The sequence below is a fragment of the Ornithodoros turicata genome, chromosome 6 (assembly GCF_037126465.1).
Source record: "Ornithodoros turicata isolate Travis chromosome 6, ASM3712646v1, whole genome shotgun sequence".
Taxonomy (NCBI): Eukaryota; Metazoa; Arthropoda; class Arachnida; order Ixodida; family Argasidae; genus Ornithodoros; species Ornithodoros turicata.
In genome coordinates, this window is record NC_088206.1 from 7617273 (window position 1) to 7642747 (window position 25475).

The window sequence follows — 25475 nt, forward strand, 5'->3', positions numbered from 1 at the left end:
AATGTGCAAGATGCCAAAATATATCAAAATGCATGATAATGATAACCACAAACTTACCTGGTCGCTAGTCGTTGCGGTAGATTCGCCATTCATGGGAGGGGATGTCCCTGCACTGCAAGGCTCTTGAGGAGTTCCTTCATGCAGGAAGACTCTTCGGCTGGACGGCTGTCGCGGTAGGATACGAGCATATAGAGCATGTCTCAAAAATAGGGCACTCACTGTTGTAATCGCAATGGCTGTGAGAGTATGTAGGTCCTGTAGGAGGAGGAGGATTGGTATTCTGTACGAGGTCCTTTCGCGCGGTATTTTGAAGTGAAAGCGTGACCTGTGTCATTTTTCCAGTTTCCATGGTAACCCGTAGCGAAGCCGCATCGCTGCAGGTATCGCACCTAAAATCGCCGTTCTATGGAAAAATAATTACGTAAAAATTGATTACGCTTCCTCACCTCCTGAGCGTATGTCAAGTATGACCTCATCCGGACACATTATCGTTGAGGCAAAAATGCGGCTTGACGGAAATCTCATGCAAAAACGCCGCGCCCGTAGCTGAGCGAAGAAGCCGAGGCAGCACGTTCTGTCGTCCTGCAACTGGTGTCTCCATCTCATCCCTTCATCCTCTCTTACATCCGCCCATTGATCCGTAGCCTATTGCATTTGGCGGTGTGGGTAATGGTAATGTGTATTACACGTAACGTTTTTCTGCCTGTATTTAACGTGGAGAGGTGGAGAGGTAAGACGACCTGTCGGTAAGCGAGCAAGAAGACACGAACAGTACAGGGCGAGCTCAAACGAACAACTGAGTTTATTCTAAGACAGAAGGTACAAGGTCAAGGGATTGTCGCGACACCCCGGAAGCTAATATCCCACCTTCCGGGGTGTCTTTGTAGTCGCTTGACCTTGTACCTTCTGTCTTAGAATAAACTCAGTCGTTTGTCTGAGCTCGTTCTGTGCTGTTCGTGTCTTTCTGCTCGCTTATCGACACGTCTACCTGTGTGTGCGGCGACACGTTGTACGTGCGTGCCGCAGGATAGGACCACGGATAATTTCAACCACCTCGGGTTCTTTTGACGTGGGCCGAAAACCTCTGACACACACGGTGCTGAAAGGAATGTTTACCTCCTCGGCCGGGATCGAACCCGCGATCTTGAGCTCAGCAAGTCAACACGTTACCGGCCGAGCTACCTAATTAGCTACTGAGGCCGGCTTGGCTGTGTGCCTTCTTCTACTTGGTGTGTTGGCTGTGTGCCACACTCAGCAGAAGAAGAAGGATGAGGAAGGTGGTGAAAGGGCTTGCCGTTGTCGGCCTCACGTAGGTGGGCAACGTCACGACTGACGCCCTGGGGGAATGTGCGTCCTGGGCCGACCGACTTCTAAGGGAACTGTGCCGACATATGTCTGAAAAGCGTCTGAGGAAAACCCAGGACAGCACAGCCGGCACCGGGATTCGAACCCGGGTACCTCCCAGTCTCGACGTGACATGGCCAGCACGCTAACCACTGAGCCACGGGAGCTGGTGATGACTAGCCTAGCACTAGCTTACCATACGCTTACTCTTACCACTCTTCCGCTGTCGCGTCTTCCCTTTCCACTTGTTTCCCTGCCGCATCCGCCGCATTCTTTCCCCTCGTTGTCCTCATTATACCATCATTGCCATTTGGATGAGACCGTTGATCACTTTTTTCCCGGCTGCTCTCGTTATTCATCTTTACCGTAACACCATCTTGATCGTACCCTTCCGTTCGAAATTCATTCCTCTCACGCGTTCTGCCATCGTCTCGTTTGGTCTGCCTTCTGGGCACTATGCTTATCTCACACCATCTTTCTCTCAATCATCTTCTACATGTCATCTACTTTTTTTCGTAGTGTGCTTAATTTTCGTTATTAAACCAGTGAGCTATGCGCCACTTTTGACAAAGGAGTAGAAGAGGAAGCTCACCATAATACTAGTATACCATAAGCCTAGTCCAACATTCGCCAGACGACGAGGACGAAGAAGGGCGTGATAGCAGGGGGAGAGATAATCCTGTCTGAACTAAATATGGCGTTCCTTACCACCATGTTGATGTCCCTCCTGGCATTTCTCGTGTTTCTTCGAATGGGAAAGCGCTTGCAACGGATCACGTATGTTCCCACGGTGGACACTAATTCTGAGACTTCCCTCTTGGTTGTTCCTCAAGAAGGTAAGAATGTTCTGTCAGTCCAGAGCCACCTTGCACAGTGCCGAACGTGCAAGATTTCTGTCACAGAGCTTGTAAAATGCTATGCATTATCCAGCTCCGGGCAGTGTACCTTTACTCATGTCACATTCTTTCAGTGTCCGAGGAAGCGACGTCGGATCCTATAGGTCAAGTCATGGCGTTGATGGATATGGATCACGTGAAGAGCGTGATGAACGCAATGTTCCTTCCTCACAAGGAAAAGGACGTAGTAGAGTTGGGGGGAGTGCTCATCATTGCTGTACCCATGATATTTAGCGCCCTACTCGCCAGGTGGGTCCCAAACAGGAGTGTACGGTGCGGAAGCGGGCGAGCTCATTCGTTCAAAGGGGTGGGCGAGTGCGCCGGTAGCGACACCAATCCAAACCACTGCGCAAGCACATTCAAGCGATACCGAAACTACCGCACTCGCCCACCTACGCTCATCTTGGTGCATTTCTAGCCCCTCAGGACAATGACCATATTGGAAAACTATCTTGAGAATTTTAACACTATATACATATAGACGGCGCTTGAAATTTTTGTTCTGCTCGATCTATTGAGTTACATCTGAGTGCAGGGGTACATGACCGCGGGCGTTTCATTTTTTTTTTTTTCTCGGCCTTCGGAAACGTCTTAATGCCCCCTGTACAACACACGTGTGTACGCGTGTGTACGTGTGTACGCGTGTGTGTGCAGTATCCCTGTTTCTGTAGTGTTGTCTTTCTGCTGTGCAGCTGCTGCAGTCTCTGTTCCAAAATGTGGACCTCCCCTCCATCGCCTGATTCGTCGGAAGATACTCCTCCCGCTTTTTACTCCTGCGAAGCTCGTCCATCGGCTGATGCGTCGCTATCGTTGAAAACACCGCGAGGATCACGTACGTTTCACTGTCCTGTAGCACTCTTCGAACGTGCGCAAATCTCGAACAAAAAGTTTATCACTAACCGAAATGATCGGCGAAACGCGACTATTGGTTTTGAATGCACGTTCTTCAGAAATGTGGTGTTTGTTCCCTTCCTTGTATTCGTCGTTTGAGCGCTATAGCGCTGCAAATTATCGAGAAGACTGTTTTTAGCTGTCTTAAGCTCTTCAATATTCCAAATATTCACATGGTCTCTACATTGTCCTCTCACAGGACATTTATATCTCGGTACCGTTCGTCGCGTCTTTATTGACCCTTTTCCGGCTTTCAGAGGATCACGATGGCCTTGAGGATTCACAGCTTCCAGACGACGCTCTTCGTTCTCAAAGAAGGATTTCTGACGTCGTCTTTCCTGCCATCAACCGGGCCATGGATCGCGACTCTGACGTGGGCGTACCGTGTAGTAAGTCTTGCTCTGCTGGAAGAAAGGCACGAATTGAAAGAATAATTGTTAATTATTTTAGTATTTACCCCCGTGGAAGAGGAACGAAGCCGTTCGATGTTAAGCATAATCAGCGGTCGATCATCGAGACATACAACTGCAGAGGAAGTACGAGTGTTGAAGACTTCTTCGGGTGAGGAGGAAGATTCCCCTATTTCACCGCAACCGCGCAAAATGAGTTCTGTAGTGACACTGAATGGGTGCGTTAAGTAGGCACTTAACGCAACACAAGCGCTACTCGCGCACCTGGGAGTGTGACGCTTTTCGCGCTCCCGTTTTATATGGGTGCATGGAAGCAGACAAGCGCCCGGGCGCCAGGGTGCTTGGGATTTTCCGTGACGTACTTCCTGTTGAGCGGCGGCAGGACGACCTTCGAACTATGGGCTCGGAAGCAAATTACGGACTTTCTATGTTACACAATGCTCCGATTTCAGTAAACTGGAATATTTTCTATAACTGTTATCATGTTTTTTTTAACAGTGGACAACACCCGCACGGATATCTGCGGTTATTCGCGGGAAATCCATAGCTTTAATGCAGACGTCATCACGCCATGTAGTCATTTTCACAGTACACTATGAAGCTGCTCTGGTGTCTGTTACAAATTCCCATCTTTTCCTTTGCATTCGCTGTTACAAGCGAAAGTCTTCACAACCGCCGTCGTCCCTTCCAACGTTCCTATAGGTTCAAACTAAGCCAACGTGTCCTCCGTCTGTGCACAGCATGAGCAGACAACGAGAAGCAGCATCAGCGAGCAGTGTTGCACTGCAAAGTTATTTTTCGCTGTTTAATGGACGCTCCTGGTGTCTCATACTCCCGATTTGAGTGCGCCAAAAGAAGAGAGCCCAATCACTTCGTCAGCGGTAATGGTTCGAAATCATTGTTGGCGCCATGCTATTTCAATATACGCTTCATTGGTCGTCTTACGAGTCTTTCCTTGTCTCCCCATACTAGGAATTGGTCTCAGACTCAATACTACAGGTGGTCGTTGTTTAAAACAGTTTTTTACACCAAACTTTCCTTGCAATGTTCTCCCAAAATGCTGCTTCCCAAAGCCGCTGCTTCTGTTATTGTTTCAGTGCCACTCCCAAGGAGTCCGTCCAGGAGCATCTACTGCGCGTCATCCTCCAGGGCAGATCTTGGCCGACCCAGGACAGCGAAGTCTTCGCCTCAGACATTAGGTAGGTCATATCTTTAAGGAAAAAAGCTGTACAATATTCTGGTGTCCAAAGGTAAGGGAGATTTCATTGACCGCAGCATGGTATGTTGCTCGGTGTGGTCATCAGCTTCCTCCTGCGATATGGACATGCATTCACATTTATAAAGTGTACATATGCACATAAATACGCAATCACAATTGGTCTCACACTGAGCGGCCCCTTCTGTCACAGATGTGAACCAACGCAAGAGCGACGCAATACCGGAGTCTGCTCTTACCATGCCTAGCAACTCGACGGTGTACATGAGCTTTCCTATCCAGCTAAGCAACAGCAGTGATGACACCATTCAACCAGATGAGTCCGCCTACGAGGATGCCACGCAGAACATGGTGGATCCAGGGTTCGGAGACCCGGGTGTGAACCTTGTCTACGGCTACGCCCAGCCCCACGAGAACGATTCGGGTGCGCTGCTACAAGAATGCATCGCTTGTGACGTCATAAGCGCAGAGGGTATTGTGAGGGCCGTCAGGAAATACGCCGGGTAGTTGCCACGCGCCGATTGTCGCTGAAACGTTACGCACAGATTACTCTTGTCACATATTTTCCTACGGACCTGCCTGCAGGACGGCGGCATGGTGCTTCGAGAAGTTATTGTACACGTATATGCTAGCTTCGTACACGACTCTAAAACCGAAACGGAAGGTTCAGGCTCCTCTAGCGAAGCATGTGAAAGAAAAGAGAAAGACTGTCGCAAAGTATCGCTTCCCTGCAAAGCTAATATAGTCTTGGGCGATAGACAAGGGCGGTTACCGGCACAACTTGGGCCGACTGGCACGTTCTCTCCCCCTCCCCCCACTCTCGAAAAGAAAACGTGTTGCGAGTCGCGCCTCGTGTGTAACTTTTTTCATCACAGTCCGGCCCTGTGGTATAAGTAGCAGCTCCAAAACAGCACGTGCTCCCTGCGCGCCTTGTGCTCACGCACCTTTTCAAGCTGAGACACCGCGTCATAACAAAAGATTATGTATTAATATCCTATTAAGACTTAAGCGAATGACATATGACAAAAAAGTAACCAGAAACGTACGCTCGCGTATTATGCGTAAGCAGTCACGACAACCAGTATGATTTCTCCCAAAGTGACAACTCATTATTCTCTCACGCAGCAGAGTCAGTTCTTGAAAGTCACTGGTCCACTTTCGACGCCCCGATTCCTGCAGGACCTCCATCGTCCGTAGATGACTTGAGGAACGCATCCAAGAGGACGTCTCACGAGATCTTCGGTTCCCTCCTCGAAGTCTGCGAGCGCAACACACATATTACCTTTGACGTTCTCCTCCACGAACTGTGAGTGAAGCAGCCCAATTATATGCCACGCGCAGTCCTGGGGCTGACTCGCTGTGGCTACATGACAATCTGTCCTGCAGCTTGTCCTTAGATGTCTAGGGATGAAGGGAACGTTCAAGTGATTGCCGTACGTATAGACCCTCTTCTATTTGTAAACGAGAGGGCGCGTCTGCGCGTGCGCATAGAGCAGAGTGCGCTGGTGGGCAAAAGGATGTAGCAAACCGCATAGTGAGTACGGCGTATTTGGCTTGTCTGTACCGCGTAGCACGTCCAATAGCCACACCACTTTTACAGCATGCCTTTAATGACGACCGAAAACACCCAGTGATTCGATGATCGCGTGATTTTTGCCCACCAAACAGGACAGCATGCGCCGCCGCATCGCTAGGACGTCGTTTCCGATGTAGCAAGAGAGGGAGCATTAATGTCATACTTCCAATTCCTCGCCATAAGTGCGCACATTGTTGGGATGCGACAGGTAAACGCTACACCAATACCACCTACACAGAAAGGACCTTCAGGAGAAAGGAGCTGACATTTTGCATGCCTTGATACCCTTCGTTCATCCAGGGGTAGAGTATCGCCCCTGGTCATGAAACTCCCCATTCATCTTAAAATAATGTTGTTGTTGTTGTTCATTCATCCAGTCTATCACGAGCCACCATGCACACAATATTTTTGCTGTCTCATCACTGCGCAACTAGGCTTCCAAAATTACGCTCTAGAAAGGAGCCATGAGCTCTGCTGCGTGACCCTGAATGATGGTCCCGATCTCCAAGCGCAGTGTTTCTCAAACTTTTCCAGCACGTGACCACTTTTAGTAGTACCAAACCTACCATGACCCCCCACCTTAATAATCCTTATGAAAATGTACTTACGCAGATACATTGTAATTTATTTAAAATTCGTTTATCCACACCAGAGAGATCTACCAAAAAATGTTTGTTAGCAAGGTTTGAATTTTAATGAGAAGGATGTATTTGCTTTCTTTATAGAAGCAAATCAGTGCGTGGGTCTGTGTAGCTCAAAGCACATCACATGTCTGCTTCAGCATCCAACCTGTTTCTGGAGTTTGATTTGATTACTAGGCGAGCCGAGAAGTTAAGTGGATGAGAAAGCCAGGATAATTTTCAGGGATGGTCTTGGGGCAAGCTTTGTTGTTATTCCTGGAACTCCTCTTTGACTGTGGTGTTGTTGATGAGCCGGCGTTGAAAGAGTATGGGCACCGAGACTGAAAGTTCGCGACCAGCATACACATATAGTTGGACCCTGACCCCCAGAAAAAGGCTCATAACCCATTTTGGGGTCATGTCCCACAGTTTGAGAAACACGGTCCTAGCGTGATGCAATCAGGTTCGTGCACCACGGTGAGAGGCCGCGAGGCCACCTGTCTTCAGCCACTGACACGACGCGGCGCTGCGTTCGGCGGACTCCTCGCGTCATAGAGTCGCGTCACTCATTCACTTACTGTCTCTCTGAAGAGGGGAAGGAGGTGAGGGGTTTCTAGACGACCTCTCTCTTGCACTATAGGTCAGCTACAATAATCGTTGTTGCGCAAGAGCTCATATTACTTGTTGCACAATACGAAAATATACTAAACCAAACAGCTAAACTGCCAAAAACGAAAAATATACGGGGAGGTCTTCACTGCTACTAACGTTCAAGACGCTTCAGCAAGCAGTCATCGTGCTTTTTTCATCTTGGTGCGGTTAACCGATGCTCCACTTCTTGCAACAGCACGATGAGCGTACGTTGACCTATAATATTAAAAGAAAACCTTTTCAGTGGTTTGGATGGATGTATGAAGCTCAAGGAAGGTAGACATTCTGAAGTGTTTCGGATCAGCGGTGGCCGTGGCATGGGAGTAATCAAGATAATTCACACAGATTACATCATTAGACAACACGATGCTGTCATCAACGAAGTCCTGATCGGAAGGTACGTTCATGACCCGTTAGCGTGTGCTTTTCTGGAATGGTTAGGCATCCAGTGAGATGTCAGGTATCAACCTCCCAATGTGCACAGAGCCCTGTCAACCGTATGTTTGATTGAACGTGTTCAAGATTGACTGAAACACACGAGATATTAAGTACACCATATGCTTTTCTGTTCCTTCTTTTTTTTTAAAGGGAGCTGAACAACCTAGCAAAATTTTCCAAGAACCATACCTGTGGATTTGTTGAACTAAAAGGGTAAGACAGCTCGTTTTGTCTTGTACCCGCGTATAATACGATAACGAACGATACAGCAGCGAATTTCACGCTTTATAAGTTATAACATGGGCTTATAACACCAATTTGTACCACACACTACAATATTTATTATTCTACTCAGTGTGTACTGCGTTTGGGACAAGTACCCTGATGAGCTGGTGAATGCTTGCACAGTCTATGAAAGCAGAAAGGCGTACTCAGTCTTCAATGAAAGTAAGAATTTTCGAGCTTTATAAGGCACCACCGGCGCAGGTGCGTATGTAGCTTCCCAGGACAAAATTCCCTGTCACGTGGCCCTGTTATGTGCGGGAACCACGTTGTCGCCAGACTGTTTGCGTAGGTGTCATACTGAAGACGCCGTTGTCTATTCCAGGTATCCGAGATATTAGCCGACCCTACGTTGTGCTTCATATGCCGTACGCTGGGCAGCCGCTATCTAAAGTACAGGTGTGTATATTTTCCCTTAAATAATACTGAGGTAGACTTCATGAGGAACAAGTGACCCACCGACGGGTTACTTGGCACTTATGGCAAGATCTCTGATCTGAAATGTTTTCCAAGTGATCCATGTGGTAAGCGCAGCATAAACAAAGTCAGGACACAGGCAAAACCTTCTTGTCTTCATCCAGATGTTCTTGAGCCGCTTGTAATGTCGAGCCTAGGTAATACCGTCGTGAGATGCAGAGCCATGTCCAATTGTGTATCATCAGCTGTATTCAAAGTGGCAAAATAACAAAGTCATGCAACTATGTACTTCGACATATTTGTCAGTATAGGTAAAACCCTACGGCGGCTCTGGAAAGTATGGTACTGTAATACCCCTGTCACACGGGCATTTTCGATCCTGCTCGACCGAACCTGCTTGAACCCAATGCAGATCGGATGGTGCTACACGGCCGCTTCCAAGCAGGATCGAACTTTGATCCTGCTTGACTCGAGACAGTTCCCATAACAGGATTGAGAATTTCAAGACGGCTCGACGGCCGCCGTTTGTATCCCCGACCCCGGTGAACTGTCATAACTTAAGACGGACATGCGCGCGAAGCTACAAATGATGCTTACATCGGTATACGATAAAACCACTAATATCGCTGTTATATAGGAAACGCGAAATTAATGAGTTCCGTTTATTCATTTGCCTATAATCTTGACACCGACAACGATTCAATGCGCATGGAAAGTGGCCGTGTAGCAGCGTCAAAACTCGAGCGTGCTCGGGAAGTTCGATGCAGATCGGATTCGAGAAGGATCGAAATGCCCGTGTGACAGGGGTATAAGACATGATATGCACGCTCTTTATGCACTGTGACCCGTCACTGCACCCGACACTTTGTATACGCACTTTCTAGTTTGACAGCGTACTGGAGCTGAAGGCAGTCATGGAACAAGTCTCAATGACATTGGCCGTCTCCGAAGCGGCGTGTTCCTTCGAACATCGCTGCCTGACATCCGACCATATCCTCATCAAAGCCAACACGGAGAGGCAAGAAGAGTTCATCTTGCAAGGACGGGGCGTGCTCATTGAGAATTACGGGATCCGAGCGAGCATAATCGATTTCTCGACGTCCAGAATTGAAACGGACACAGGCAAGTCCGCTTGGAACGCCATGAGTACACTTCGCAAGCTTTGGCGTCTCCATTTGACAACCATTGTGTGCGAACCCCTGGAAATAGGCCTCTTATTCTGCCATTGCTTAGGGAAGATAGGAAACGACTAAAGGACAAGCATCGTCCCGTAGTTTAGCGTCCTATCCCATTGTGTTTAATAGCGTCCCGTTCCCGTAGTCCCGTGGTGGCGTCCCTCACGCGTCCTTGTTTGTGCTAGTTTGGTCGATCGTTAGTAATCGTAGTTTGTTCATACTGGCGCACGAAAAGTTACAAAGTGAAGGAAAGTATGAAAAATAGAAACACAATGAACCCAAGTAATAAGCGGCCTGCAATTCATTTCGCGGAGCAGTTGACGGAGACAACAGCTTTGATCTCCCTGTTCACTCCTATGTATAGTCACACGTTTAGTTCATTGTGCTATTAGGAAGATGTCCAACAAATACCATTCCAAAAAAATACGCATTCCAGTACGACATTATAGGTGTCAGTTGCAGACGCAATGAGGTTTTATGACGCAAAACTGTCTCCTCTGGCTGAGAATCCCTCGGCCAACACTGATGTGTGCGCACGTTTTACTTCGACAGCTGACGTCGTCATCGCCTCGAACTTCGCACGTGACCTCAGCGAGCGTACGAAGCCCGAAGAAGTGGAATTGCTCTACAGACTTCAGGAACTAATTGAGTACGACTAGAGACTGCGATGAAGGCGCGACGTACGCGCTTAAACTTCCCGTTTTGCATGCAGACCCGGCTGGACGGCGTTCTGCCCGCAGACTAACGTCTTCTTCCTGCACTATCTTCTCATACAGCTTATCGAGCACCATCGGGAACCTCTGCGTCATAACCGGAACGGCTCAGACGATGGGGTTTGGCAAGAGCTCGAATGTTGGGTGTCATGCCTGGAGACTTGTGGAAGTGTCACTGACTTCGTGAGGGCTGTTGTGCTGCCGGAGCTATAGCGTCTCCGCGAGATTCTCACAGCACCAGCGTACTATCATGTCAAATAAGTACATAAATAATGCGTAACATGGACGCTAAATGAGCATGATCGTTCTGGACACAAAGGAAACATTCGCGTTTTGTAAAGGCAGAGTGTCGCCATGATAAGGGGACTTGTGGAACTCCGCAGAGGTCCGCTCGTATGTGATGTCTCTGATGCCCAGCCTGCCGCCGTCTAATGTGACACGGGACGGTCTGTCTTCGACGAAAACGCATTGGCTGAACCAATTATCAATCAAAACTGCAACAAATTATTGTCGAGAAAATGAGGAGACTTCATTCTTAGTTTGAGGTCACGGACTAACGCAGCTCCTTCGCATTGAAGGTGAGCGTAGACCGAAACTCTGGATCTGGCTAAGGTAGTGAGCAGAGTGCATAGTAGTAGGGAGGTCGAGTGGTCCCAGTCTTGCCCCATGATGATGCCAGATGTTGAAAGATTACTAAGGCTTCTGGAGACGTGTGCAAGCGCACCCGGGTGGCTGTCATTGTGCATTGATACTGGGTGGCCAAAATGTTTCCAACAATATTGATTTGCGAGCTGGGCTCTACGATGCGAATGAAGTGAAGTTCGTTAGTATAATATAGTTACGTATAACATACAGTGCCCAACACACAAAGAAAATCTGAACACCTTATCCTAACTCCCTCCTCATTCACAGAATCCTGTCACATTACTTTTACTCGGGATCCGAAAAAAATCATCCCCGGAAAAAACGTCCCCGGTGGGAACCCTGGTTAGAACCGGGTCCTGCACAGTTCACCATGCCGTTGAGGGGTGGCTACCCTCAGCAGGGCACGCGCAGTGTTTTTTTTTGGGGGGGGGGGGGACGATTTCTCCCGGACGATTTTTACCCCTCTTACACGGCGCCATCAAATTTTCTTCTCCTGTCAAACTAACCCACTTCGCAAACTCCCAAGCTACATTAGCGGGCATACGACTTGGCCCAGCAGGCTTCGGAGAATACATACATCTGTGGCGTGAGACCGTGTACGTCCATGGGTCTTCGGTTCGAGTCTACCATCGTCCTCTTCGGTTTGTGTCCCACTCTATCCGTGGTATCTAACCTGATATGCGCAGTACACGTCCGCCCTTATATATTGCAATATGCCGGTGATGCGGTGATGCGCGCAACTTTAAGCAATAGACTAGCAATAGTATAGTTCAGACAAGAGTAGTTAAGACAATTCATTTCTATCTGTTTTAATTGGATTCATAAGACGTCGGAATACTTTCCATTGATCGATATAAATATCACCGGGAACAATGTCAAGCAGACGATGTCATGGACGAACTGTCGCTGCTCATATTGAAGGTGCCCTGCGTACTCTCCAAATAGTTTCCGGTCGTCTGCGTTGTAATCGCTGACAAGAGACGACAGAGCAAAATCAGGTGTGTATACGTACTGCATTCACCACGCGTGCGTAGTTCACATTTCAGATGCCGCACCTGCGTGACATCCGCAAGAATCACTCGTTGCTACTGCTTTACTGTATTAGAGAGCAAGGGATAGCGTGGTGGTTCTGCGCATGCGCAAAGCTATCGGTTACGTACACAAAGTCACTAAAGTCACTTTCCAATGCTCTCCGAAACATATACTAGTGCGCGAGAAGCCACGTAATTGTGCGGGCCTTAAGCAATGTAGATTTAACTTGCCTTCAAACCCATACCCAGATGCTCATTTTCTGCACAAGAGCTACTCAGCCAATTAGCATCGTCCCCTTTCTGGATCCCCAGGACGACCTTCCTCACCCAACGTGAAATCGTGAGCTACGTATATGGGCGTTTAGCGCTGCCATTTTCTGGTCCCGTTTGCATAGTACACTACGGTATTCATTAGTCCAACATATCAAGTAGAGGTGTAATATTGAATGACGTACTTATTTTTGAGGACTTTTCTACGATTGGGAGGTCTTCGTATTCGTCGCTTCGCTTATGTAAGACTGGGACCTTGGGTATGTCCGACGTCCCTTGGCTAGCTGAAAACATGTACGGGAAAAGTAACTTTCACGAATTCCGGCTGCCGTCATTCTTTCCACGAAATATTTATCTGGACTATCTGTACTACTGCCTCCTTGCAAGATCAAGGATGCGACGTCATCATGTCAAGAATGCGTCATGGATACATCACTGTACTTGCATGAGTGTGAAACGACGTTTTTAGACGCGTAACACACTTATGAAACATATTTTTCCTCATCCTGCCTTCATTGTATATACAGGGAGTTTCAGTAACCATGTCAAAAAAATGTTAATTGAAAATGTACGGAGCGTTTGCATATGGGGACAACGGTATTTAGTCCTGCTAGGTTTTTGCCACAGGTTGCGGTAGTTAGCACACATTGGCACGCATTAATTAAGCTAACTGAACTCGAAAATTATCCAAGTGACCAGTAGGGTTTTTCTTCACGAATTCGACAGCCTGTACATCATTTTCCCGTGGACCTCGCCATACATCACACTTTTGTCCCGATCCATGAGTCTGTCATCAGCCAGCAGCCGCTGATATGACGGGTTGCCCGATAAGGCTTTCGACGATAATACAGCGCCCTGTCGCTCTCTCCACTTCGCCTCGACTCAGGCGGAGCCAACAGTGCTCATTTCAGCAAGCGGGCTTTCGAAAGTTCGAAAGGTGGCGCAAAGTTCACAAAGGAAATGTGTGACTTAATGAGGGAAAATGCTCGGGCATATACAACTCCGACCGGCTTCAGTTCCTTGGTTGCTTGGTCTCCAGACTTGCTTCCAATCCGAATTCGCGAGTTAAGATCGCGAGACTAACAGCTTAGACGCAAAAGTGGAGGAGTGATGAGGCGATGGAATGTTCATTCGCCATACTACCAAACTATATTTCTTAAATGCTCACTATATTTGAAGATGAGGTAGACGAGTATGACGACCAGGATGCTTAAAATGGCTCCACTGACGAAAGCGATCATGTTGGTTTCACCCGGAGCACTGTGTGAATCAAATTGTATCAGTGGTATTAAATGTGCTGTCTTCGGTCCCGACACAGTCCCGAACGAATGAATACTTACGCCTGTCCTATATATGGGATGCAGAGTTATACTTAATATTGGCTATATAGCGATAATTCGTTATACCGCGCGCCATTAGTTCGATATATTGCGAATATCCGCACGACGGGCTACTCACTAGACGCACGCTAGTCGCGCAGCTGTCCAAGCAATGTATCGCGTATGCTTACGAAAAGGATGACTGCGTCGAACATCTGAAATCGGTTATAACAGTGGTAAATACAAAGAGTCTGCAAATTCTATAGGGGCGTACTTAGGTCCGCTGGCACAACTGCATAGCCTGTTGACAAATACAAAAATGGTGGTCACATTTCAATAAATTTTCACAAATCATAATGGGCCTCGTAGGAGAGGCACAGTTTGAATAAAACAGATGAAACTGTTTTGCTCACTGGTTAGGTGCTTGTTCTGGGTTGCGACATCGGCGAGAGTTGCTCCTGCTGGAAGAGTGCGTCACACGGTAAAGCTGCTTTGTCAGCTCATGATTTTACTGGCTATGTCACGGACTATCCTTAGCGGTGTAATTGGAAGCCGATATGAAACTTTCTTCTCTTCTCATGAGCACTCGCATGCGATTTAACCTATCTGCCTTCCAGTGGTATGGCTAGTAAAGTCACTTTTACCTGCAACTATATAGCGACAGTAACTGATTAGGTAATGGCATAAACGCAGGCAAGTTGGTGGACTAACTCTACGGATGATAAACTTGAGCGATGGGTAAAGTTAAATTCGGGACAAACGCACAACAACAATTGAGATGAGGGTTTGTCATGTATGTAACTTTACCCAGCGCTCGGGTTTGTCATCATGAAAATGCACTTCGTTACCACTTTTATTGAGATCGGGGCATGTTTTTGCTGCACGCGTCAGTCGTCAAACGTCCCTATCGAACGACCTTAATATTGGAAAGGACGGGCCTGGGCTAAAGCAATGGGAGCTTAGGATAAATATATCGTAAAAAAATAAAAACACACACATATTTTCATCAGCACGGACACAGCAACATGCACCTTCTTTAACCAGCTTGCCGCGGCTCTAACATTACTATTTAAGGTTTTTGACTACTTTATACTACCTACCCTCCCTAGCTTCACCTTACGGTGGGCAGATAACGCAGTCACTAAACCGAGCCTCGCCATTAACATTCATCATTGCACATTGTTTTCGATCTGATAATGACCTCTCAAGCAGTGCGCGTGTAAGCAGCGTCTCACTGGGCTGCAAACTTTTCAGTAGTGCCGTATTACCTGAAGGTTTTGTGATAGCGCCCATTGCAGCAGTTGTGAGGTGCGGCCCTACCGAGAGAGCGATACTTCTAGCTGGAGGTACAGTAAGATATAGTACCCGGTGCAGAGTGGTACACTATACCCTCACCTCGAGATCGGGAGCGATGGTTCACGGCTGATCGTTGGAAAACTGACAAAAGAGGAATTCGACATAATTGTACCAGATACGAAGCACATTCGTGTGTATGCGACAACAAGGAATGTTTTATGTATAATAATAACAAACATTTCATCAAGGAAGCAGCCTTCCTGTTGACGGTAGTACGCTCTGCAAGAAATGAGAGATCATCCTGATACAGCTTGTATCAGTTTGAAAATTCAGTATTGAACTTTTTTTTTCTTTTTTTGAACTGACATGGATATTTCTCACCTGGTTGATGTGATCGACTCGCGAGCTGTGGGACAGGTTGCTCGGCTCGCGGAGGTACAGATTCCCGTGGGATCACTATCGGTTCGGCCTGCAGCTCAGTCCTCCCCGTGGTAACCTTGGTCTTATTCATTGCTGAAAGACTCAGGCGCCTGCTGGCCACGGCTTCGCTTTCTGAGAGAACGCAGGCAAATGAACGTAGGATCCAGCACTGCGGAGCTGCACTTCACGAGGCCGTGAAGTTTGTGGCTCGAGGCAGCCCCGCGCGCTGTTGTGCCGCCGACGTTCGCAACGGTATTGCAAGTAAAGGCATTCCTTGAAGGAAAAGCGTGGACAAAGTGCGATGCCGATGTCCAGGGGAAACAGGAATGAGCGCATTGTGCGTACTTCAGCATTGTGTGGTGCACGTTGAGAACCAAGAACTATCCACAAAAGTAGCCAGAAAGTAGCCAAGTCGCCAAGGGCGCCACGATCACGACCCACTAGATTATAACGACCATGTCACAATCAGAAAACCCTATGAGGAGCCTGTCCACACGATCCGCCAGGGGCGCTACTGATCGGCACAACACGATTGGACGATGGAAATTTGAATTCTGAACGCGCAGAAGCGTGTGTGCGACTACCGTAGCAGACGACAGCGATAGCCCCTATGAAAACGCGTAGAATGATGATGATAATCAACCTCAGAATGAAACATCTGTGGAACGTCCACCGCTTGTACAGAAATACTAAGGTATAAGCTAAAGTACAAAGTATTGTAGAAGTTGAAGAAGCAATAACTGGGACGATCAGAAGCGCCACCGCTACCTTCCAAAAATGCGGCGCATAGAAGGGGTGCGCCTGACATGGTCGTTATAATCTAGTAGGTCGTGGCCACGATAGTCAGAAAATAGCCATTCTGGCGCAAGGTAGCCGAGTCTGGCACCCATGAAGATCACAAACCTCAGTGGCTACGACTGTCCTATACGTGAAGACTCAAGAACTGCAATTTATGCGGGGCAAATAAGAATTATTATAGCACTGCTATGTACTAGCTGCACCTGCCATGGACGTGGCGTCTGCAGACATTGTCTATAGTGCGCACAGTGCAGACGCGACGACCTTCATTACGTTACAGGAAGGCTTTATTGGAACTTGACCTTCATGCATAACAAAGCTTCTTGACAACTGCATCTCCACAGTGGCCCCAATTGCAGCAGACAACACGCAGCTTTTTTTTTACCACAAGCAGCACGTATATTGCTGCACAAGACCCAGTACACTGGTGCTCTGTACTTACAGACTCTGATATCGTACGCCTGAGACGCCTCAGAAAGAACGACTTTTGTTAATGAATCATATTTTTATTATGGAATATCTCGATCTGGACATTACTGTGACAGGGCAGAATACAATCTGTGTCTACTTGGGCGTGACAGAAAGGCTTTCAAGAAGGCAGCTACCCATCAGTAGACGACGCCCGGACAGAGAACATCATTCAGTGGCGCCGTCTGGTGTGACCCAGCTGAGGCAAAGATCGTGGTCTCTGACGTCACCCCATCCACCGCTGGTTTTCGGTGTTCCATGATATCGAGTTTTGATCGGTATAAGGCTCGTCGGTCTAGGACAAGCGCGGGATTGGGTTGCAGCTCGCACGGCGCCCTTCAGCAGGAGCTCTTTGCAGACGTGGGATTTGCTGTGGACGCCGCTAAACATGAGACAAGATTTATTTATACTCTTTCATACCGCACGGTAACCTTTAAGGGACGACACGACACGGAGGCTCAAAACTAGCAAAATCAACTGTATCGTGTCACTTTTCTTCGTTCCCATTATGCACAAGCTCCCTCTGCAGTGTCAACGTTCATCAGCTCGCCTCCAATTCTTTTTTCGGTGTCTGTACAGTATATACTTTTCGAATTGCGGCCACGTCTGTTGACTCACCATTCAGATGTAAAGTCCCCTCAACACATTTTTGGAATAAATCTCCTGCCTCGAAGTGTGGATTATATGAGGCACCATATATCGTAGCACAAGAGGTCCGCCTTTTGAAGAAGCAGTCCAGCAACCCGCCAAGCGAAGTCAAAAACCATACCCGAAATATTATTCCTCTCACTGTCCTTTTAAGTTTATCTGATCTATCAATCAGATAAGCTTACAAGGGCAGTGGCGGGAAGAACATTAAGCCTATCTGTCCACCTCGTCCTCGAAGCCTGTCAGAATCGAGCATGGACATTAGTGAGTTTGGGTGCATCGTACGCTATCGCCTTTGCGTACGCAAGGAATAACGTTGGTGGTTCCGCGCATGCGCAAGACATAAACGGAGCTTTGCGCATTGCGCAGAAGCGCCACGTTATCCTTTACGTACGCAAAGGCGACAGCGTACGGTATACTAAAGCTCACTATTCAGTATCAGTTTTGCTTATCTCCTGCGCTCGGTCAAGATAGCGACTGAGTGTACGTGGAAGCCTACCAGTCCCCGATGTGCATGACGCGAGAGCTGCGTAGGCTCACTTGAAGGCTGCCCTTCGGGTAACAGGTGTTGGCCAACGCGGTCAGTGTTAGGTCCCAGTTGTAATCGTCGTAGGTGCAGAAGGCCTGAATGTTGCAAAAAAAATAAAATGAAGAGCATATTATATAATTTTCTACCCGTTATGTATAACACTCACGTGAGCACAAGACCTGATGATATTCCAAACGTCCCTTGTAATTAGGTGCCCTAAGTTGTTGGTGCTACTCTGCCATTGGCGAACTTCAATCTTTAAAGAGTACACGGTGTTCACTGCAAACAGAAGTTCGCTATCGCTTGCAGTATACCTTATCAGCGTTCGCTGGATGATGGTGGCTGCCCCATTTGTTGTTGCCCACGGAACACAGGCAAGCAGCGTCGTTGCAAAACCTACGAAATGCGTGGTATTTGATGGGTACAAAAAAAAATAAAAAATCTCACGGTACCTTAACAATGAGAGGAAACTATGTTCTAATACTGACGTGCTCTTCTGGGACAGCATTAGCTCAGCCATGACGAGCAGATCAGGAGTAACGTAATGGTCTTCTTCGAGCAGCAGCACCGGCCCGGCGTGGTTCTTAGTAATGTTCAGTTTGTGGAATACGGTGTTCATCTGGAAGAAAGGAAAACAAAACGCTGCGGCAGAAACTCGAGTAATCAAATAATCTCGTAATCAAATAATCTGGTGTTCGCTTGGATTTTTTTTTCTTTTTCATCCCCCCCCCCTTGTTTAGTGACGAACTTTCAAAAATCTGATTAACCCTACTCAGGTATATAGGGTGTCTCTTGTTTCGTTCTTTTAATCAGGACAGATTTTTTCATAAAAAGGCTGCTAGAGCAACGTGAATTTCATTTTTTGCAGGTTGGTCATACGGCCAGGCGCATATGCTGTAGGACAGCGCATGCCACTAGTGGACGACTAGTTTATCAATTTATTAATTGCAAGTTTGAGAAATGCGAGATAGCAGAACTGGAGCCAGACATTATTCAAATCCACCGTCCTTACAAGACGTCTGTGCCTTGCCGTATAACCCGCCTTTTTATTTAAATAAATTTTATTTAATAGCCTTTTTATTTTAAAATCTATCATGATTAAAAGGACACACCCTGTATACCACATATAATCAGCCACGTTCTTTGGAAGGGGTTTTACAATCCCTCGAAACACTGCAGAAACGCCACTACGACGAGCGCACTCTTAAAAATGAACTTCACCGCACAGCACGCACCTAGCCAACGATCATCTCGAATGATATCGTTATCTGCCCTGATTTGTTGAAAACGGGAGGCGTACGCCTTTTCTGTGACAATTACGAACAGCATAAGTGTCACAAAAAAAGTCGTACGCCTCCCATTTTCAACAAATCAGGGCAGATAACGATACTGTTCGAGATGATGGTTGGCTAGGAGCATGCTATGCGGTGAAGTTCATTTTTAAGAGTGCACGTAACGCGGTACAGGCTGACAATTTATGAACACTCAACAAATAAAAACTGTCCGTGTCCGTGTAGTGTCACAAGCCTGTGGGAGATGCGAAATGATAAGCAGTCCATTATCCGAGAATTAAAATGAGGAACCTCATATTGTCTTGCGGAAAACTTGGGACCGATTGACAAGCGCCAGAAGGGTTTTCAAATGGGGTTGAGACTTGCCTTCCACCACCAGTGCAGCTTGATCTGGGTAAACTTGGGTTCCCGATAATGATTATAGACATCTGGATGATCCGCACCGAGGCATTTGATCTTCCGGGCACTGAGGTTGTAATACGCAAAGGTGCGATTAGTAAGAAGTTACACTCTTAGAAATGAACTTCACCGCATAGCACGCTCCTAGCCAACCATCATATTGAATTATATCGTTATCCGCCCTGATTTGTTGAAAACGGGAAGCGCACGCCTGTTTGTGACACTTGTGCTGTTCATAATTGTCATAAAAAAGGCGTACGCCTCCCGTTTTCAACAAATCAGAGCAGATAACGAATTCATTCGGGATGATGGTTGGCTGAGAGTGTGCTATGCGGTGAAGTTCATTTTTAAGCGTGTAGAACGAGATATGTTCATCGCTGAAAAACGACTTAACTGTTCTGGCTTCATATTTCGAGGACAGTCCCGTGGGTCTTGTCCCGGAAACGTGAAAGGGTACAGCTGCGTCGAATTCGGATAAAAGATCTGCATCACCTGATTTGGGTAACAGAAAAGGAAAAATCAGCATTACAGTTTTATATACTCCAAAGTACAACATGGAAATTTACTAGCTATAATAGACATAATATATATAGCTACTAGCTATAATGGGCATAATATATATAGCTACTAGCTATAACAGACATAAAATAATAGACATAGCAACGGAAAAAGACAAAGGTGTGAAGCGAAATGGGCTTTAGATATGAATGTTTCGCAGTAACTTGCCTTGCAGAACGAGGCGCTATGTGGTATCAATGGTAGGTAATTGTCATAGTAGTCATGACTAAGGATAATCAGCGCCTTTTCGATCCCTTCTACCTGGGCCAGTGAAGACAGTAGGTGCGACAGGTAGCGCCAACGGTTATGAACCTGCACAACCAGCACGGGGTCATTTGGCCCCAGAGGTCCGAAACGATCCACATGGTGCATCACCTGAAAGAAGGTCTTTTTCCTCGTGACATCCCCTCATGGTGGATAAATTCTATTTCAAGACCACGTGTTTGCTCGTGCTAGCGATTTCATTCAAACTCATCACTACAAGGTATCGATCCACGGAATCTCGTGTTCGTCGACCGTCGTACAGAATATACCGTAGGGAGTGACTTTTCCGGGTTAAACCCGAAATGACCTCCGACCAGTTCGGGTTAAACCTGATTTCTTCCCCAAATTCCGGTCACTATGAAATCCTGAAGTGACGTTTCCACTGAAGACGAACAAACGTCGCCACGTGTAACACGTGTAAGGATGGGTCACTTGCGTTCCCAGCAATACACACATGTGCGTCAACACTGTCTACGCTTTCGGGGATTACCGCCGGAAGGTCACGATCCCGTACAAAAAACACAAAAAAAGAGATTAGGAAAGGACTTAATAGACAAGAGGAGAAACAAAAACATCCGATAACACCCGAAAGCACAACATTCTTAGAAATGAACTTCACCGCATAGCACGCTCCTAGCCAACCGCGATCTCGAGTGATCTCGTTATCTGCCCTGATTTGTTGAAAACGGGAGGCGTACGCCTTTTTTGTGACAATTATGAACAGCATAAGTGTCACAAAAAGGCGTACGCCTACCGACCACTCCTTCCCTCCCCTGCGCATGCACTCTTAAAAATGAACTTCACCGCATAGCATGCTCCTAGCCAACCATCATCTCAAAAGATATCGTTCTCGCCCTAGATTTGTTGAAAACGGGAGGAGGAGCCTATTTTGTTCCCATTATGCACGGTCCAAAATAGGCTCCTCCTCCCGTTTTCAACAAATCAGGGGCGAGAACGTTGTCATTCGGGATGGTGGTTGGCTAGGAGCGTGCTATGTGGTGAAGTTCATTTTTAAGAGTGTGCATCAACTTACGTAAATAGTTAACTTCATTTACTTGTATCCCTGACTTGGCTCCTGGTCCTTTCTTTGGTGTGTTGCCACGCCCCCACAACAACAAACGCAACAACTGCATAGTAACTGCACAGGAAGTGTAACGAATCCTGCATATCTTTTTCTTGTACCCTCCATGCGCTCCGTGTTTACCGCGACCATGTTGGAATTCCGCTCACACACAGGAGACGCGCCTCGGCAGCACACATGCGCGGAAAGCGGTGACTGGTTCTCCGCATGTGGGTCGGTGCGTGCATCGAAAAAAGTTCAGCTCGGGCGAACTCCTTCTGCAGCGGAAGATCTCGCACGCGGCGCCTATTGCCAATGTAGCCAACTTTCGCCCGCGTCCGCACGCAATGAAACGCATTAGTGTGAAGCATACTTTAATGGCAATTGAAAACGGCCATGGGATAGTGTGCGATTAACATTCAGTCCCCTAGTAATGCATTTCAACGGCCACTGAAACGCCTGAATTACAATGTATATATAGGTGTCATGTCTGATGTCTGTTGCAAGACATCCTCCCTGCACCATACCAGGGTCGGTCTTATACAATTCCTGCATGTGTACAACAACGGCTGCTCCTACACTCTTAAAAATGAACTTTACCACATGGCACGCTCCTAGCCAACCATCACCCCGAATGACAACGTTCTCGCCCTAGATTTGTTGAAAACGGGAGGAGGAGCCTATTTTGTGCCGTGCATAATGCGTAATACCGTTTTCAACAAATCAGGGGCGAGAACGTTGTCATTCGGGATGGTGGTTGGCTAGGAGCGTGCTATGTGGTGAAGTTCATTTTTAAGGGTGGAGTGTACTGATGGCGGCGGCAGCGGCAGCGACGTTCGAAATAAAAGCGGTAACGGCATAGACCTGTTGCTCTGGGCCAGGTGGCGCAAGTGAGCAGCAACATCAGTGCCCCAAATTATGCAACACTCCCTAGTTTAGCAGACGACGCGGCACTTTCAAATACACGGTCCCGAGTTGTTCGCAATTTTCAGGAAGCACCGCTTTTACTGTGGAGTTCCTACAGGTTTTGTAGCTTTCCTTGGCATCATACCGTTTGAAACGCCATGCAAAACCCGCTGATGAAGCTCCTTACTGTTTGGATCCGTGGCCGCTTGGGCCAGAAATGGCGCTGTGCAAACTTCAGTGCGACAGCCCTATAAGACGAATTCTCGACGGAGAACCGGCCAACGTCACCGATTCCTCGACCACAGCGGTGGACACAAAAACCCGGCGAATAGCGGAAGCGTCCGCTCGACGGCAGCCAATAGGACCGATCCACTCGCTACCGTTCCACGAATGACGAACCTGGGAACTGAGAAGCTTGCTGTCTCTCACCGGCTGCCCCGCTGCTGCCTGAGGGCGCTTTTGTAGCGCTTGCTTTGCGAATATGCTTTGACCGCGAGAACAACTTCTGTGTGCCACTGTAACCCTTCTATGTGTAGCAACATATTGATCAGTTAATTTGAAGTCCATATTTGACACGGGCTAACGAAACGCCCGCAAGGGCGCCACCGTCCACCGCAGTGGAAATCGGTGCGTGCGGTTTGTCCCGCCGTTTCTCTGTCGAGTTGTCGAGACGGTGAAAAAGTTTGCCGTTTCTCCGGCGAGAAATCGTCGAACGCGGTTTCCGCTAAACGCGTCGGGTCTTCACCTGTTGCGTATTCATCTTGGTGACGATCTCGTGCAAAGCAGTGAGGTTGCTCTTGTCCACGCTGCTGTTGGGGACGATCATGGATCGCAGTGCCTCCCTTCTGAATGCAGAAAATGCTGATTCCTGCAGAGTTAGTTAGACAACTGCTATATCTACGTATAGATCGGACGCACTTGAGTGTCACAGACCGTCACGCAAAATCACGCGCGAACGTACATCCAGAACCATTCGTAACGAATAATTTTGCCTACGTGCGATACCTAGGTGTCCTGTATTGGATTAATCCGCACACAAAATCGGGGAAACATTTAAGCCAGTAAAAAATACCTAACACTCCGGATTTAAGCTCCGACTTTGGGGATTCAATTTGCGTAGACGTCAGCAAGAAAACGCCGCGGTTGAACGTTTGTTTGACGGTGTTCGTTCCCCTGTTCTGGGAAGTTTCGCAGATTGCCACGTCGTCATGTTAGAAAGTGCACTCCGGAGAATCGGAACATTGCCGCCCTGCCTACGCTGTGCTCCGAATCCTTCATACGTGCAAAGAATTACAAAATGTTTCTAATGCATCGCCGGAAGCAGTGAATTTAGATATCGAAAAATGTCCAAGTAAAAATTATTTGCTCGTCCAAGCAGGACAGCCACAAACAACGACAACATTACAACAAGTGTGCGCAGCCAGAGTGCATTATGATATGGCGGCAGCATTCGAGGTTGTCTATGTCATGTAAATGATATGCTATGTGATTTGCGGTGAGGGTCTTGTTCTGGGCTTAACAGAGCACAAACTGCGACTCGGATTCCCCCATCTGTGTCCTTAACCACCGACAAAGCCTGTTGTCTGAAAAAGATTCGCGCCTCAATGTCGTACCGTTGGCATATCGTGTAAGTTCCGTGGACCAAGAGGACCAAGTGGAAGATCCTTACCTTGAAGAAAGCTCCTGCTGGGATGGCCGCTTTCGTTTTTCCCAAGAATATAGGAATTGAAATTAGGAGCACATCGACTACAATGACTAAAAGTAGAAACTTCGTCAGAGACAGCCGTTGCTTAGCAAAGCTCGACATCAAGCTTGTCTGGCCTCCTCGAGAAGGATAGAAACGCATACTGCGCATGGGCATCGTTGTTTCTTTCTTTTCCTACTCCTCTTCTTCTTCTTCTTCTTCTCTTTCCGTCTCAGACTTTGCCGTCGCCATGATCGTCTTGTTCTTTTAGCGACAGTTACGCCAGTTACACGTTAAGCATGCATTCCTCTGTTTGAGTGGTATTACCCGTGATCTCTGGCTCATCTCTGGCGCAAGCTATTGGCACGCAACGGCGATGAGGTTGAGGAATTGACCAGGGTTGTTAAGTAACTTAGTAAAAGTACCTGAGTACATGTACTTAGATACTTTTGGTGTATCTTGAGGAAATAGTAGATACATTATCAAACATGCACTTCTAACTGTAACTTAATTACTTTTTTCAGTAATCTGTCTTTGTTCGAGTACTTTTTGAGTAAAAACGGCAAAACATCGTCGCCGAGTAGGAGATGGAGCGAAGCGCGCGCCGACATACAGGGTGTGTGCAGAAAAACGTGACCCGCATTTTTACATGTAACTCGTTGTCTACTTAGCCGAGGAACTTCCGGTGGCGCACGACGGCGTATTTATGCGTGCGAAAGCTGCAAAAAAATCCTGGAAGCCATACTCAGTGTAAAAAAATAAACAGAGCGCGAAAACATGGGCTTCCATGCATTAGAATAGGGCGGTCATGACAGTGCATGGTGGTGCATTTCGGTCTCAGGAGAGTTATGTGCAGGCACCGCTAGGGGTACTGCCGATGAGCATCCATGTGGGGCATCGTTTCGCCGTTTCGATTTATGCACCGATAGCTCCCCTAGCGGTACTTGAACACAACTCTCCTACGTCCACCGTGTTGCCCTTTCACATACACCCTGGTGCCCACCATGTTGCCTTATTCTGATGCACGGAAGTCGACGTTTTCGTTGTTCCGTTTATTTTTTAAGCTGAGTATGGCTTCCACAATTTTTCTGCAGATTTCGCACGCATAAATGCGCCATCGTGCGCCACCGGAAGTTCGTTAGTTAGGTAGGCAACAAGCTATGTGCCTAAATGCGGGTCATGTTTTTCTGCACACACCCTGTATATAGGGATCCTCCATGCGCTACCAAGCAGTGCAGATCTCTGTCGAAAGGCACTTC

At 47.5% G+C, this 25475-nt stretch overlaps 3 protein-coding genes across 6 annotated transcripts; 1 reads left to right on the plus strand and 2 right to left on the minus strand.

The window, feature by feature from the left end:
• Positions 1-1992: 1992 nt before the first annotated feature.
• LOC135397599 (uncharacterized) lies at positions 1993-11148 on the plus strand. 2 transcript variants are annotated; one of them, XM_064629202.1, is made up of 15 exons: positions 1993-2180; positions 2315-2489; positions 2933-3072; positions 3389-3520; positions 3582-3692; positions 4639-4740; positions 4951-5181; positions 5883-6063; positions 7849-8001; positions 8193-8255; positions 8398-8489; positions 8650-8723; positions 9626-9863; positions 10469-10565; positions 10629-11148. In XM_064629202.1, the coding sequence occupies exons 1-15, from the start codon at positions 2039-2041 to the stop codon at positions 10840-10842; spliced, it is 2145 nt and encodes a 714-aa protein (XP_064485272.1). In that variant the 5' UTR covers positions 1993-2038; the 3' UTR covers positions 10843-11148. The 2 variants fall into 2 exon arrangements, with proteins under 2 accessions (XP_064485272.1, XP_064485273.1); XM_064629203.1 differs by having other exon boundaries at positions 5886-6063.
• Positions 11149-12067: 919 nt separating this feature from the next.
• Positions 12068-16639, minus strand: LOC135397488 (uncharacterized). The gene is made up of 11 exons (XM_064629092.1): positions 16612-16639; positions 15572-15665; positions 15428-15469; positions 15290-15331; positions 15163-15210; positions 14308-14355; positions 14169-14195; positions 14086-14109; positions 13744-13922; positions 12761-12859; positions 12068-12244 (listed from the first exon to the last, which is right to left on the minus strand). The coding sequence occupies exons 1-11, from the start codon at positions 16637-16639 to the stop codon at positions 12150-12152; spliced, it is 726 nt and encodes a 241-aa protein (XP_064485162.1). The 3' UTR covers positions 12068-12149.
• Positions 16640-16899: 260 nt separating this feature from the next.
• Positions 16900-24379, minus strand: LOC135397600 (alpha-1,6-mannosyl-glycoprotein 2-beta-N-acetylglucosaminyltransferase-like). Of its 3 annotated transcripts, none has more exons than XM_064629205.1 (10): positions 24202-24379; positions 23278-23400; positions 20471-20614; positions 20139-20236; positions 19712-19811; positions 18542-18672; positions 18368-18449; positions 18220-18309; positions 18024-18148; positions 16900-17258 (listed from the first exon to the last, which is right to left on the minus strand). In XM_064629205.1, the coding sequence occupies exons 1-10, from the start codon at positions 24376-24378 to the stop codon at positions 17045-17047; spliced, it is 1284 nt and encodes a 427-aa protein (XP_064485275.1). In that variant the 5' UTR covers position 24379; the 3' UTR covers positions 16900-17044. The 3 variants fall into 3 exon arrangements, with proteins under 3 accessions (XP_064485275.1, XP_064485274.1, XP_064485277.1); XM_064629204.1 differs by having other exon boundaries at positions 20471-20677; XM_064629207.1 differs by lacking the exon at positions 20471-20614.
• Between the last annotated feature and the right edge of the window lie 1096 nt (positions 24380-25475).

What these genes read in the sequence shown, in the direction of transcription:
- LOC135397599 (XM_064629202.1), top strand. Translation starts at nt 2,039, where the DNA reads ATGGCGTTCCTTACCACCATGTTGATGTCCCTCCTGGCATTTCTCGTG. An exon ending in AGTGTTGAAGACTTCTTCGG is followed by an intron (nt 3,693 to 4,638) that starts GTGAGGAGGAAG and finishes TTATTGTTTCAG; the next exon opens with TGCCACTCCCAAGGAGTCCG. An exon ending in AGACTTCAGGAACTAATTGA is followed by an intron (nt 10,566 to 10,628) that starts GTACGACTAGAG and finishes TTTTGCATGCAG; the next exon opens with ACCCGGCTGGACGGCGTTCT.
- LOC135397488 (XM_064629092.1), bottom strand. Translation starts at nt 16,639, where the DNA reads ATGTCTGCAGACGCCACGTCCATGGCAG. An exon ending in CCATCGCTCCCGATCTCGAG is followed by an intron (nt 15,211 to 15,289) that starts GTGAGGGTATAG and finishes CTCTCTCGGTAG; the next exon opens with GGCCGCACCTCACAACTGCT. An exon ending in AGAAAAGTCCTCAAAAATAA is followed by an intron (nt 12,245 to 12,760) that starts GTACGTCATTCA and finishes GTCTCTTGTCAG; the next exon opens with CGATTACAACGCAGACGACC.
- LOC135397600 (XM_064629204.1), bottom strand. Translation starts at nt 24,378, where the DNA reads ATGCGTTTCTATCCTTCTCGAGGAGGCCAGACAAGCTTGATGTCGAGC. An exon ending in CCAAGATGAATACGCAACAG is followed by an intron (nt 20,678 to 23,277) that starts GTGAAGACCCGA and finishes ACCTTCTTTCAG; the next exon opens with GTGATGCACCATGTGGATCG. An exon ending in ATCCAGCGAACGCTGATAAG is followed by an intron (nt 18,310 to 18,367) that starts GTATACTGCAAG and finishes TACTCTTTAAAG; the next exon opens with ATTGAAGTTCGCCAATGGCA.